Raw genomic sequence first — 16,142 nt, 5'->3', positions numbered from 1 at the left:
ATCCCTCTCACCCCGGACACAAACCTTTTAAACCCCTCCCCTCTGGCAGGAGGCTGCGGTCCATCAGGACCAAAACCTCACGCCACAAAAACAGTTTCTTCCCCTCCGCAGTTAACAAGGCCCCGGACCCCCACTGACAATAAACCTTAATCCTACATCCTGTCCCCTGCACATTCTATATCTCTTGAAAGTTTGACAATCCCTCTACACTTTTGTACATTCTTAGTGATTTCTGTATTTATTCTTTGTTTATTTTACATTATTGTTTTTATGTACGCACCTTCAAGACAAATTCCTAGTTTTTCAGATTCTGATATGATGAGTCTAAGAATTGGTTAATTCTCACTGTAATGTAAAGCGGCTTTCATTGACTTTTTACTGTCTGACTTGTGGTCTGTACGCCCAGTGATCACTTTATTAGATACATTTCCCCTTTTAGCTCACATCTCACAACTCTAAAGAGTGTTGGTACTTAGTATGTAAAGCATGCAGAGGGTAAGGTATTGACTAAACACCAAAAAGGACAAGGCATGCTAGAAAGCTCCCATACATACGGACAAGTAAAGCCCTTACCGTTGGTGTACAGCACTCACTGAGTCTAGTGAAATTTGATCTCGCTTCATTAGGTTACATTAAAGCTACTGCGTCAACTTCTTTAAAAGAAAGGAAGGTTTAGATTAACACCAGTAAGTACATTATGGCTTTGTTGCATCTAGATTTAGCAAAATACTCAATGTGTAGTAGCACTTCAGCAGCACACAAAATGTGGTCCTTCAGTTGGGAAATAGTCTCTCGGACCACTTAGCCACCCTGCTGCCCAAATGAGTGGATACATGATGTCTTTCAGAACTGTAAAATTACCCGATAATAACACAGTCCCCATGTAGCCAACATGACTTTAAGTCTAGAAATCGTGTAGTGGTTTAGGGTCTGGACCTCTGCAACCACATTTAATCCCTCCCCAGTCTCTCTCCCCTAGGTCTCTCCAAGTAATATGAGGCTCTAATGTTGTTAGTTCTTTTCAAGAATTATATTTTGTTACAGTACATTACATCTGCGTGCCGTACTCAGGAAAGAATAACACATTTTGACCCTGCGGTGGTGAGTCTGTGTTGATTACATTTAAATAGCAGCACGCTTTTTCTGTGCAAACAGAGCTGGGAAGGCATGTACTGAAATAACACACAAAGCATGCGCACACATCTAGACACATGCATTTAAGCAACCGGTCCATGTGAATGCATGAGGTAATGCCAAGCCAGAAAAGTAAACAATTAACAACACAACCGCAATGCTTAAAACATATCAGTACTGAAGTGAGTGGGAGGTTTTAAACCAGTTCAGAGGGGGCAGGGCTTCACTGTACTTCAGACAATTTGTAGCACTATTTAGTCCTTTCAAACTTTTTAAAATGTTACTTTAGAATTTTTTTTTAGCTGCATTGTAAAGCTGCAATAGATGTTTTTGGTTGAGGTTGGTCAGGACATTGCAGAAATTGTGGAAATTGTAGTCTTTGTTTTAAAACGCACCACCACTTACAACTGTCAGTTGCCTTGTTTCAGTCCTCTTTATATTTGTTATTCTTAGTCTCACACACTACACCTGACAACTAAATGTTGGTCTTAAAAGATGTCCATAAAGCTATTCTCTTTTTAATGTTTGCATTTTATCATTACATTGTTTTGATACTATTCATGGGTGCCATTTTCCAGCAACACCCCATCAATGTCTTTGCATTCTGTAACTGCCTCTAACTAGTTTTCATTGCTAATGGCAGAGTCCACCAAATTACATAACCATGAACAAGGGATTGACATGAAGGGTTGTGTGTGCGTACCGCAATGTATAAGGGAGAAGACAACATGCTCAGGAGTTCAATATGACAACAGTATTCTGTAGTCTTCTTTACCAAAACAAAGTGATGCCCACAGTTTAACAAAGAGACTGTAGAAGAGCTGTTCTTTTGTTGTATTTCTGACAGTAGTTGCTCAAGGTGTGTAATTGTGGATAAGACTCACCAGCAGGAAATACAGTTGTCGCCAAATCAACCAGGACTGAAGCTTGTGTGTGTGTGTTTGTGTTTGTGTTTGTGTGTGTGTGTGTGTGTGTGTGTGTGTGTGTGTGTGTGTGTGTGTGTGTGTGTGTGTGTCACGTGTGTGAGTGTGTGTGCTTGTGTGTGCCAGAGTGTCATTATGAAAATCACCAACGACCCAGTATGATACAGCCTGTCTCACCATAGAGACCGTTGAGAATGTGTGGATTGGTCTGAAAGATTAGGGACATTAGGCACACGTTCTCCATACAGAGAGAAAAATTAAACACTCTGTATGTGTGTGACTGTCAGACATGTGGTTATCCCTTTCAACAGATTCCTCCCTTCTCTATTCTTCTATTTTGAATTTGAGTTCTGCTTAGTCAGGACTCGTTCTACAGGTAAGACAAGGATGTACAAATGTCTGTCTGTCTGTCTGTCTGTCTGTCTGTCCTCTCTCTCTCTCTCTCTCTCTCTCTCTCGAACAGGTGCAATAAAAAGAGAAGGCAAAGAAAATTTAAAAACAAAATATGAACAGACCAGACTAAAAAGAAAGAGAAAGTTGTCAAAAGACAAGAAAGGCGAGTTGATTAGCCTTGCAACCTGTAACAACCTGCATTTAAGTCGAATCCCTCTCTGCACACTGAAGGAGAGCTGACGGCCAGCATAGTGCCACCAGTGACAGACACTCAGGCTGTACAAAGTCAACAACCGACGGGGCAGACGCCACCACTTTGTGTCTTGACACGTCCAAATATAGCTGCAACGCATTCTTCTGTTTTGACTGTACAGTGTGCGTGAGTGTGTCAAAATCACACTACACCTTTTACAGGCAACAGCTACTTTCAGTAGATAAAGATGTCATTACCTCAGGGTATCGGTGAGGTACAAAAAAAGACTTTGATGCAAATTAAGACCCTTAAAGGTGGGGGAAAAGTCATAAGCAGAGTTACTAGAAATAGCAAAATCAGAGAGGACGGTCAGAGAGGAAGAGCAGATGGGGGGGGGGGATTCTAAAAGAAAATAAAAAGAGATAAAGAATGGAGTAGGAGAAAAGGGGAAAGGACTGAGAGGACAACCTGACACTGCTGAGAAAGTCAAGCATTCTCCTCTTGACTCCATCTCTATAACTCCCTTCATCCTTGTCCCCTAAAGCTTGGACTTGGATGTAGCTGTGTTCTTATAATGTCTATGTCTATGTGTGTGTGTGTGTGTGTGTGTGTGTGTGTGTGTGTGTGTGTGTGTGTGTGAGTCTGTTGAAAAGGTTATGTGCATCAAATGAGTTGCAACAGACAACTAACCTATCTCTTTGTTTTTGCAGTGAAAACTATGATTGATGAAACAATTATTTGTTTCCTACTAGTTCACAAATTACTGTGTGTGTGTGTGTGTGTGTGTGTGTGTGTGCATGCAAGTACTCATTCCAAAGAAATTCCTGATCCAAGTTTACACCATCGCTTTCGAGCTCTGTGCCAAAGAAAACAGTTGCCATTTCATCTAAAGCAAACAAAGACAGGGTCAAAGCCGCAGGTTCAAGTCTGGTTTTTCTTAAGCAAGTGAAGACGCCTGATTATCTGCAACAAAAATAGCACAATGCAGCGGGAATTGTGGGGCTGGATGTAAAATGGTCAGCTCATATTAGGCAAAGAAGTTTTAGCAGATAAGTCAATAATCAAATATGTATCAGGCATAGGACAGCACTGATGTTTATGGTTTCCAGTCCAGCATCTGATTGTCTCATTTTCAAAGAAAGTTGTTGAAAACAAGCTATCTCATGGTCAAGATGAGAAAGTGACTAATGAGAAGTATTTTCTATAAACAATCCTAGATTCATTGTAAGGCCAGTACTACTGTAGACTATATGGCTGCAACTAATAATTTTTATTTTTAATTAACTAATCTGTTGAATAGTTTTTTTAAGTTATCATTTAGTCTGTGAGAAGATAATAAACACTCATCACTATTTCTCAGAGCCCAATGATGACTTGAACTTACCAAGATCAAGATATGAAAAAAGGTAGATATTTAATTTTGCAACGAAAAGAACAAAAGAAGAAGCAAATCATCCCATTCAAAAAGCTCGAACCAGCCAATGTTTGAACTAATCACTCACACAATCAATCTATCATCAAGACTGTTGATGATTAGTGTTCTGTCTAAACAATTAAATGTCCCAATTGTTTCAGCAATAACTTTTACCTTACAGAGCCAATAAGTAGACATTTACAGAATTAAGTAGTACCAAAGTGTAAACTTGTATATTGTCTATTCCTCACTTCCTGATTTTGAAAAGCAAACCTTTATGCTAAAAACTTTATGCTGAAAGTGCATTTCTAACCTTCCTCTCTAGAGTGTTGACTCACATACTGCCTCCATGTATCCCAACAGGAGGTATATTCAGGGATTTGAAAACAGATAATAGATCAATTACTGCACAGAGTTCCCAGACTTTCCAGAACATACATTTGGGCAACTTAAATCATTGCTAAAAACACAATTTTTCAATTTTTATTTGATTTAATTTGCAAAAAAGAAAAGGAAAAAAAGAGTTTCGTCAGTTTTTTAAAACATTTGTTTGGGAGTTGGATAGACCATGTCCGCATTTTAGATGTAGACCAGCTTTCACATAGGAACAAACCTGTGAGACACTAAACAAACCCAAAATAGCAGCAATCCCAACACAGACCCAGTTACTGCATGCAACAACACACAGGTCAATGTCAGTGGCCTCCTGCATCCGATCCCACAGTGGATGTTCTTATTCATTTCAAGTCATCTTCTATACAGAAAGCACAATGTGTGTAAAAGAAATAATAGCTTTAGAGATGTACGCATGTATTGCGTATGTAGGTCCATGTATGAGTGTTTGTGTGTGTGTGTGTGTGTGTGCGCTTGACAGACGCAGAGGACTGTGAGGGTACGAGCTTGTGTGTGTGTGACAGTAACAGAGGAAGGTTGATATATAATGCAGCATGGGTCCAGTTTCCTAAGTCCTCTCTCAGTTTCCATAAACATCCAAGGCCACTGTCTGTTAAGTCAGCAAGCACACACACACACACACGCACACACGCACACACGCACACACGCACACAGCTATGTATCATTAACCCGAACAGTGTTAGTGTAGTAGTGATAGCAGGGCAAGAGGAGTCCCACAGAATGAGGGAGACAGACAGACAGAGGAGGAATGAATTAAGTGTGTTAATAATTAACACACAAAAGAAAATCTCTCTCTCTCTCTGTCGCTCCCTCTCTCGCCCTTAACTTCACCCTGGGCTTAATCATCAGAGTTTGTCACACTCACGAACACACACACACAACAGCAGGCTTCCAGTGCACAGTCAGATCCAAGGAGTTTGATACAACAGGTTTCACATCCCATTCACAAGAAGTCCACAGAAACAAACTGCACACGAAGACGCATAAGTAAGTGATAAATAAAGTCAAAAGGCACATACCCGTAGTTGTCTTGTAAATATCCGGCTATGTGAAAACCCCAGTAGCACTTCTGCCTCAGCCAGCTCACAGCAGGAGCTATAATTAGACAGAGAGCTTCACTCCCCTCCAGTCATCTTTTACTGTCGGCCACATCCTCTTTTCTTTAACTCCTTCTCTTTCTTGTCCTCCCTCCTTCTCCCTATCACTGTCTGTATTTGTTGACGCTGTCCGACACCAAACTGTAGATTTCCTTATTTAATTCACACAGTAGAAGCACCTTGTCTGGGAGGGTAACTGGCTGCAGAATCCAGACTGAGTTTTAACTTTTAAATGCTGCCTGGAATAAAATTTAAGAGAGAATAAAAGCAAAATTAAGAACAAGGCACTCCAAATCAGCCTTAAACTATAAACGTGCTGACTAAGAAAAAAGAAATCAAGATCCAAAATCCTGTACGTAGATAAGATCTCTATGAATTATGTAGGAGGCATTTTTAGACTTCTCTGCTTTACAACTTTTTAAAGGACCTTGTTGCAAGAACATTTCAGCTTCTTCTACACCACTTTCTTTTTTTAACTTTCTTTTCTTTTTTCACACTTTGGCCAGTGATGACCTCCAGTTCTTGCCAGTGCAGGATCTTTACAATCCATCCCATAAACAACAGGGATTGTAACCATGGTAACAGGGGGGGCAGCAGGAAGTTGAGTCTATAAAAACACAACAATGAGAGAACCAGGGTGGCTTCCTGTTTGAGAGCTGAGTTTAGACTCCCATTTCCTCCCCTCCCCTCCCCCTGTTGTTGTTGTGACGCTGCTGCCGCAGTGCCTTTGAGCCCTGTGGCAGTAAAAGTTCCCCACTAGACCACATGCTCAGACGGTAAAACCAAAACAGCCATTGCTTGTCTGATACCCCCCTTTCTCATACACACTCCCAAATCACTGTTCCCGTTCCTCTTAATGCATGGCTTTAGTGAAAAGCTGAAGGCTTTGACACCCATTATCGACTCAGATTAATGACTAACGATGGCCCTGAAGGCAACACACTAATGTCCTGAACACACAATCACTCACAACCACAACCATTACAGCAAGATGGAACGCTACTAAGTAAACTATTGACAATCCAGTTAAATTGTGTTTCATCAATTTCAATTGCTCGTGGGACTGAATGGGCTCAAATAAAACTTTAGTAAGTTAGATCCAGGAGTACAACTTTGCAATGTTTGGAGGAACTTATGACATTGTGTTTGTGAGTAAGACATGTAACATGAAGAGGCCAAGAGCATTGCCGTTCTTAAATGAGAGTATCAATATCACTCTCATGTCTGTACAGTAAATATGAAGCTACAGCCATACAGGAGACAGTTTGGAGATTGGGCAGAACAGCTAGCCTGTCTTTCTCAGACTACCAACACATTTGGAATTCACTACTTGACACGATAGCCGTTTCCATCTGCTTCCAGTCTTTTTACAAAGCTAAGCTAAGCGTCTCCTGGCTCCTAGCTAGCTTCACATGTACCAGACAGAAATTAGAGTGGTATCAATTTTCTCGTCTAACTCTCGGCAAGACAGATAATCATTTTTAAATTGGCCATTACATAAAAATGTGAAGAGTTTCCAGTGTTTGGTTTGTTTATTTCAAATTTATTGCAGGGTGCAGAGACACACAGTATGTCTAAGGTTGGTTACAATCACTGCTATTTCACAGCATGGGTCATTTCAGCTGACTGTTGCTGCTTTTCTGTGCTACGGTATGCTCTCTTCAGTTTTGGGGAAGTGTAGTGGTATGGTGTTTTCGTAGAGATCACTCGTCAATCAAACTGCACCAATGTGACCTCTTTCTCCCAGGAATTTCTCTTTGACGACATTTGAGTTTCTGTACCTGGGGCTGTCTATTTGTTTCATTTGTCTGTTCAAGCATGTTGGGTGTTGCAGCTCATGATAAACAGTTTTTCTCTATTTCTTCAAAACAATGATCTCTTACTTTGGAATTGCAATCAAAGCATTTTCTCATGAAAACCCAACAATACTGATATAGGTTAATGCACTTTACCTTGTTGTTTATAACAACCAGTGTTTAGTGCAGGGAAAATTACATATTATCAGTAGAGAAGTGAGTATTACTTTAATAGAGTAAAAGGTGCAGGGGGAGTATTCACTTAAAAAAATGAGAGTTGCCAAATCAGCCTTGCACAACACAGGATCTCTATGAATAGTCTGGTACTGACAGTTAGGTTCACATGCTCTTTACTCTGGGCGCGCTCTCATCAGACCTCAAGACTTTTACAGAACCAACTGAACTGTGTGACAGTGAATGTGAAAAGTCATTCTTAAATCATTGACTTACTGCATTATGTAAGAACTTTAAGTAATTATGCTACGGAAAAGGAAAAGGAAGCCCTTTCATAGACAAATAATGTTAGTAAAGTATTATCTGCACCTAAATTCCAGTTTCAGGTTCTATACTTCTAATCCCTTTTTTCTTCCCTTTCTAGATCTGGTTGAAGAAAAAATAAAATTAATCATTAGTCCCCCCCACCCCTCTCTCTATCTCTCATTCCTTTTCCCTACAACTTATTTCCCTCTCTCGCCCCTTCATCCTGAGGAATCCACAGCTGTCGCTCCCATTCAAAACCTCTCCTCTTCCCATAGCAGCTGGTCAGACTGTGGTTTCTTTCTGTGTGTGTGTGTGTGTGTGTGTGTGTGTGTGTGTGTGTGTGTGTGTGTGATTGCCTCGCTGCCTGCCACTGTCGCCAAACTATTTCTATATTTCTGATGTTACTCTAGTGGTGCATACTTGAGTGTTCAAGTGTAAATGGTAGTGTGTGGCTGTTGACAAGTTTAACTACCCTCTGCTGTGTGTGTGTGTGTGTGTGTGTGTGTGTTACAAGAATAGCAAGATGAAGAACAATTGCTGGTGCTCTGATCTACAGAGGGTTACGTGAGGACACCAGGGGTACCTAAATCATCCTTGTGTCTGTGGTCAATCCCTGGCTCTCACTTCCTACTTTGAAAGAAAAATCCATGCTTAAATACTCCCAAATTTATCCGTCTTGTTCAGTACATAAGTAGTAAGGCCATATAAGTGGTTTAGTATACTAATGCACATTTCGCAGAATGCCTTATGACAGCCCAGAAGCTGGTATCTGACATCTAACAAATGTTGGGGAAACAAATATGTGCCAATTAGTAATGAAAGTAGACCCAATAATGTATAGAACTAGGATGCACTTTCTTTTGACAGCTGAGATGACAAATGAGACAATATTTATGAGGTCATGAAGTCAGGTCAAATAAAATTCAAGTAGAGTGTTGGGTCAAGGTACACATCTGGACAAAATTAATGTTTTGACACAAGTGATCTCAAGCAACAATGCTACTTTCAGAAAATGACAGGTTTCTAAATTTGGCGGCATGCTCTCCTTCTCGAAAAAGATTTATGAATGTCGTGCATGCTTGTAAAAGAGGAATCTCAGTGGGCTTGCACAGCCAAATCCTGCTGTGCTCCGAAATAAACAGATGCTTTTGGGTCTGTTTACATTAATAGTCAATTTAAATAACGTGCGCACGCACACTCACACACACACACACACACAGACACACACACACACACACACACACAAACATTCTATATGTCCTTGTCATCGTTCGCTCGACTCTGTGTTGCAATTTGCCCGAAGCTGGAAACTTTATTACAACTCATTCATCACACATCTCTGTCTGTCAGAGAGGAGACACCAGATGTGCTGTTCAGTTTGACAAATGACAGTGAATCTGTCTCTGCTGCACAGAGGCAATAACGGCAAAGCCAAGAGTCCCACTAAGGAATTTAGTTTCTGTTTCCGGTCTTCATCACAATCTGCTGAACACTTATACAATAAACATTTTGGTTAAGAATAAATCTGACTGTGCTCCAGTTCATAAAGAAGTCGCCTCCGTCTTTGTCCATTTGAAACAATCCGCGGGCATACAGAAAAACGATACATTTTGTTTTGTTTGCAACACACAGAAGACAAAGTGGGTGAGCGTGAGTCATGACAGCCACCGTGACTGAACAGACAAGTAAATAAGCACCATGTCTGACTGACAACTTAGCATAAGGAGGGAAAGTTTCTTTATGTTGCGTGAGAGCGTTGTCATTGTTTAACTATTTGTGACATTTTTCTGAGAACCAAATTCCTCTCTGATCTATGTGAACACCTTCATTGCTCCCTGTAGGTAAATTCTTTTACTGGTGTCGCTCTCCACGTGGCCGGTCAGAGGTCACAATTGGTTAAAAAAAGATGATCTAAAGGCCGTTTTACGCTTCTAATTGACGGCGTACAACCACAGATACCCCATACGTCTACTAAGCCGGACCCTACGCCGTAGTCTGACGTGCCGTTGCCATTGACGAAAAATGTAACTACACGTCGCGGCGACGCACCTCTCTTGGCCGTGGCTTGGTAGCGCTTCATTTCCACCTACTCATTTCCTGGTTCTTCTTCTCTATAAACAACATGAAATCAAGGAGAGGGTTAACTTTTCCTGCAAAAGATGTCTTACCTTGGTCAGAAAGCACAGGGGAGACACTTTGTTTCTCTCACTATGACTCTACAGTCAGTCTCACTCTGAAGCTAATCACACCCACTCTCTCACTTCTCCCTCTACCACACACTCCCCCCACAGAGGCAGCGGCTGCGAGGACATTAGGCGCACCGGTGCGACCTAGGAAAGACGTTACTCGCGTCTTAGAGCCCTATGAGCTAACATAGCAATGGTAAAATAGCAATGGTCACTGCTGTTGTCTGAAAAACAACACAGACGGGACAAAATGTTGCATTTACTGGTAAACTGGTAAACCTTGTGACCGACGTATGACCGATTGCTATCTTGCTATCTGAATTTTCCTCATGTTACTCTGTCTTCTGTGACTGTCTACATCTAGAAACTAAGATACGCGGTGCAGGGAACGGGCTCATGATCAGACAGTGGTTTACGGAACGGTAGATTAGCTTTGCAAAAAAAAAAAATGTTGCTCGATTATGCCAATTTGATCGTGGGAAGCCAAAATCATGATTAAAATTCAATTAATTGTGCAGCCCTGCAAACAAACTATGGGAGCGTTTTTTTCAGGGGAGGACCTGCTCGAAAGAATAAGTATCTTATACAATCTTTAGTGTCTAATCATCTTGCTGAGTGTTTAACCCATCAGAAATGTGGATTCTTGACAGGAACAGGTCCTGATGCAACGCAGATGCTTAACAGCAGCACTGGTCATACTGGGCAGCTCTCAGGAAATCCTCTCTCAACCAGCAAATACACATTATACACAAGAACTTCAAGGTTTGAGTGTTCGTCTCTTTAAAAATTCAAGATGACATATTAGCTTCAATATTTTTTAGACACCTGTCCAAGCTCTCATCACACACACATACACCCCCCTGGTCTTCTTAACATCAAACACATTCTCCACATTTCCCAACACAGATAAAGCCACTCAACACAGCAGCTCACTCAAAGGGATCTCCCCCCTTTATCTTTTATCACACACACACACACACACACACACACACACACACACACACACACACACACACACACACCACCCACACACCACACACACACACACACACACACACACACACACACACACACACACACAGTATAGGTCCAGTAGATATAGGCCCGGCTTTATCATCACAACCCTCAATATCCACTCACACGACATCCTCACACTTCTTACTTAGAAATACAATGCTGGATCAGGAAGACAAATATTAACACAACACTGTTTAAGTCTTTGCGATTCTAAAAAGGGGAATTATTTCAAATGAGCTGGATAATCTGCCGTTTTATCAGCGGTGAAAACAGTGAGTCATGAAAACAGTGGTGACCTGTGACTGATAGCCTGTGGTAGATGTGGAGAGCTACAAAAGAAAACTACAATCTGCAGCGAAGGCTTTTCTGCTGATAAGAATGGGAGTAGAGTGTCAGATTCTTCTGCTGAAGCCTCAGTCTACCCTGCAGTCAGGAGACTATTTGATTTAACTAGGCAAAGTGAAACACAAACTTATTATGAAACTGAGTTCAGGGTAGTGCTGGGATGTAAATGAGCCCATTTATTCAAGAAGCTGTACTTAAGTACAAATGTAGAGGTACTTTTCTTTTTATGACACTTTCACACCTACTCCACTACATTTCTGAGAGGAATATTGTATGTTTTAATCCACTACATTGTTACTTTACAAGTGCATATTTTTGCACAGATGTAATTTTTAAAATACCATGTCATAATACACATTAAACAACCCAACAATTTACAAGTCCAGCCAAAATGATTAGCAGATTAAACACAGAACAGTTTGGATCGTTTTGATCAAAAATGTGAGGATTTTTCTGCATTGAGTACCTTTACTTTTAATACTTTAAGTACATTTCAATGTTGATAATGACATATGTTTACTTAAGTAACATTTTCAATGCAGGACTTTTACTTGTTAAAGAATATTTTTACAGTGTGGTATTAGTACTTTTAATTAAGTAAAGGATCTGAACCCCTGGTTCAGAGTGAATACAACTTTGAATATTTTCCTGCTGGATAAAGAAGACAGGTTCTCAAATTCCCTTTCAGTTCAAAAACTTGCTTTTAAATATAAAAAGAGAATTCATTAAATGGCAAAAGAAAAACCAGAAAATTGACTGAGTTCTTTTAGTCTCCCATTGTCAAAGAAGAATCTAAGCAGAACAGCTGTAAGAACCTTAACAATTTCTGAAAATGAGTGTGAAACAAACTAACAAACAGGCGAGCAAATTCAATACCAAATGGATCACTTGTTTCAAAAAGGTTTTTTATACTTCCCAACTCACACAGCAAAACAACTTTGGATCCTGTTACAATTGCAAACAATTAATGAACTGAAGTGTATGTGGGAAAAAGGATTTGCTGACATCTCCCTCCGTTTCATACTTCATGTTCTTTTTTTTGGATACATCTTTCTATTCCTCTATTTTTATATACAATGTAAACCTATCTCTCTACTCTTTTTATTTCCCTTTTTCACCTTTTTTTATTTTTTTTATCTGCAATCTTTCCTTGGTAAAAGTTAACTTGTTCCAGGAAGGCAGCTTCATGAATATGCACAGTCACACTCGGCTGTCTGCACGGACAACAAAGGAAGAAGATATTAACATTCCTGCACATGCTCTGCACTCTGGTCAGGGATGAACACACACACACACACACACACACACACACACACACACACACACACACACACACACACACACACACACACACACACACACACACACACACACACACACACACACGAATCCTTACATAAACGTCTTTAAATCATGGACAAGCCCTTGATACATTGATATTGAAACCCATTGGACGGTGTTTTACAAACACTTGAACGTGTGCACAGCTACGGAGCAGAAAAAAGCATTTGCTAGAAAGATAATAATTTGTTGCAGAGTTGAGATACTTTCCATTCAGTCCTTTTTATTTAGCCACAGGTTGGTAAACAGCTGAGAGCTAATAGATTAATCATGTGTGTCAGTTCTTGAAGAAAAATTACAAAGATTATCTGGTTCAAGCCTCTCAAATGTGAATAATTTCTGTTTTTTTTGTCTTGGTCTTTGATAGTAAACTGGATATCTTTGAGTTTTTGGACTGTAGGTCAAACAAAACAAGCAGTTTGAATAAGGCAGCTCGGGCTTTAGAAAATTGTTTTGGGCATTTTTTTTACTACTTTAATTTTTATAATAAAACAAACATCTATACATATATATATATATATATATATATATACACTAATCTATAATATAATAAACAGATTAATCAATAATCACTTACAGTTACTTGCAGTTAACTTTGCACAAGTGAGAAATATAACATAGTAGCAAAAACGTATTCAAAATGTATATATATGTTTATGCTGTATTTAATTACATTTGCAAGAAAATTGGTAGACATTTAGTTAGACATATGCCAGATGGTAATATAGGATACCTCAAATGTATAGTATTATGCCACATTTTGGCTGTGTCAATACAGGATTTATAAGTAAAATTATAGAACTTAAAAAACTGATGCTGTGCACACTTGAGAATCTTAAAAAGAAGCACATTGGGCCTGCTTTCTTACAAATGACTGCATGCGGATCATTTGTGCATCTAGTATACTACCTCACTGTGATATTGAATAGCACATTTGTAATTTGCAAAGTTTACTGCACAGCATCTCCAACTACTCCCCAACTTATCTCACCTTTGCTCTCTGCAGTATTGTTGCCTGTTTTCTGCACCGTCTGTGTGTGCATCTCAGAAGGGCGTCTCTGAAAAATCCATCCATACACACACAAAAACACACTCTGATGATCACACACACAGACACACACACACACACACACACAAACACAGACGCACAATAAATTAACATGCATTAAGTCTCTCCTTCCTCCTCCACTTCACCAAGTTGAGATTAGCCTGAATCTGTTAACGTCACTGACTATTCATCTCACACACAACACACACAAACACAACCACACACAGATCCAGATGAGACGAGGTCCTATTACATCTGCCCTAACAACAGGCTATCTGATCCGAGGTCAGTGTCAGTCACAAAGATGATCTAGAGTGGATGTTAGCCATTCATTACTCTCTGCTGTGCTTTAGGTCAGACAATATCCCAATACTCCGAGGAGTCTGGTTCGGAAAACTCATGATTAGGGCTAGACTGGGGCACTGGCCTCCGTCATATCATCATGTGCAAGATGATGAGCATTCCTGAAAGAGCTACATGCGTAAAACAGAACAGCAAAGCTTGATTTATTTGCATCCCAGGATTCTAATATGGACATTGTATTCCCATGAAGGCACCAAAAAATGTTCTTATCACTGAATGAGTAAAGTTTGGCCTTAATGAGCTACTCCCCATTTCAAGCTTACATAGTTTAAGAGAATGAAAATATCCAAAGATCCGATGAAATACAGGCCAAAATATTCAGTATCAATGGCTTCAGTGTGAAATTTATGTGATCCTAAATGCTAATTAAATTGCTTTTTGTTATAAGCAAATGGTAACACACAAATCGCTGGAGACTCAAAATGCTTCTTTATGTCAAAGGCGTCTGGTCTGGAGCGGTGGGTGAGACTGAGGTGAAAATTGAAGGAAATAAATCCTTTGAAAAATAATTCCATCAACTCCAGTACATTTCAACAGGATTAAAGGTCCAACACGTAATATATTTACTGTAATAGATCCCAAAAAGACCCCAAGGAGATCAGATATTAAGGAAACATGCTATGACTTGAAATACTATCTTTTCTGACAAAAATGCTAAAGACAGTATTTTCTCCTTTTGAAATTTCCGTTCCGTGACGTGAATGTCTGTTTGCGTTTTGGCCTGTGTGTTGTTATTAACTGCCCAGTTTGACAGCCAGGCCAGGTTGCCAGACATAACTGTAAAAACGTAAATCCAGCTCGGAACTGCTGTAACGTCAATACAGCCATGAAAGCAGCAAACAAACAAACAGGATCAACTGTATTTGGAAGATGGAGAGATAGAGCCCAAAAGGACGCAGAGTTGGTTAATTTCCTCCTGAACAGGTAAGCATTAGCTTAAGGCTAATTTATCACAGCTACTAGGGACGGGCATTTGTCATTTCAACATTTGTGTACTCACATTGAATTATATAACTAGAGTACCCGAGTTGGTTACTCGCAAAAACAATTGAGACACAGCCAGTAAAATGATCCAGACTGCTCCTGGCTAACGCTGCCATGCTAACCCTGCTAACCCTGCTAACTGCTAACGTTACCGGAGGGCCAGGCAAGCAGGCCACGTCTGTTTACAACAAGTAGCCAGTTCAGCAGCCATAGCCAATAACGGTGAGTTATTTTAAGCCAAGAGAGGGGGGCTGTAAATTGGAAAGAGAGGACCGTGGGTTTGCAGTGTGTTTAGCAATTGCCAAGCCAATAAAATGTGTTCAGTCGAGTGGAGAGGACGGCAAGGTAGTGTTAGTTTTAGCGGTTCCTACTGTAATTCTAAACTGAAAAAGCTTGTCTGTCAGTTGGGTACAGAGCTCCGCGTGAGCACAGGCTTTTATGATAATACAGTCAGCATCTAACGTTAGCTACTGCGCTGTACTGTGTAGTAATGTCTGGCTATGTGAGACAAGCGTCTAGCAATGGATGCTGTGGTCTCAGACCGGCAACCTCCGTGAAGGAGGGGGGGGGGGAGACAACTCTCTCCGGTGCTTTGAATTTGTACTGCAGTAACTATTTTAAGCACTAGCTGTCAGTATTACATATTGCACCTTTAAGTGTGTCTATGAGAGAGAGAGAGACAGAGAGAGACAGAGAGAGAGACGTCCTGAGGGGGATGCAAACTGCGGCTGGACGGCAAATAACAGACCAATTATCCAGCTGACCACAGCAAGGAGCCTTTAGCTCAAAGGTTAATAGAACATAAAGTTATTTGACACACTACAATAACGTTAAGGACAATGTTACCAGCTTCTATGTACTATTCACACCAGATATATGCAGGCTGACACACAGAAACAGAATACACACCATTAACAGATATGAAAGGTACTAGACTGCGTGCGCATTAACATTCCTGCACATGCTCTGATCTCTGGTCAGGGATGAACACACACACACACACACACACACACA

The 16,142-nt window shown here is 40.3% G+C and overlaps 1 protein-coding gene across 5 annotated transcripts in view; it reads right to left on the bottom strand.

Moving 5' to 3' along the window:
- The window catches only part of hdac7a (histone deacetylase 7a), a 66,222-nt gene that overhangs the window by 28,970 nt on the left and 21,110 nt on the right, over positions 1-16,142 (bottom strand). For 2 of the 5 annotated variants that reach the window (XM_032520615.1, XM_032520614.1), the window contains exon 3: positions 13,725-13,827. The exons of 2 other annotated variants lie outside the window; for them this stretch is intronic. In XM_032520615.1, the coding sequence (XP_032376506.1) occupies positions 13,725-13,776 (52 nt within the window). In that variant the 5' untranslated portion in view covers positions 13,777-13,827. Of the gene's footprint in view, positions 1-5,490; positions 5,643-13,724; positions 13,828-16,142 lie in introns of those variants that run through there. One more of the 5 variants, XM_032520618.1, reaches the window with a different exon arrangement.

Source organism: Etheostoma spectabile, chromosome 7 (assembly GCF_008692095.1).
Source record: "Etheostoma spectabile isolate EspeVRDwgs_2016 chromosome 7, UIUC_Espe_1.0, whole genome shotgun sequence".
Taxonomy (NCBI): Eukaryota; Metazoa; Chordata; class Actinopteri; order Perciformes; family Percidae; genus Etheostoma; species Etheostoma spectabile.
Note: the sequence above shows the minus strand (reverse complement) of the source record. Positions and strands in the feature narration are given on the sequence as shown.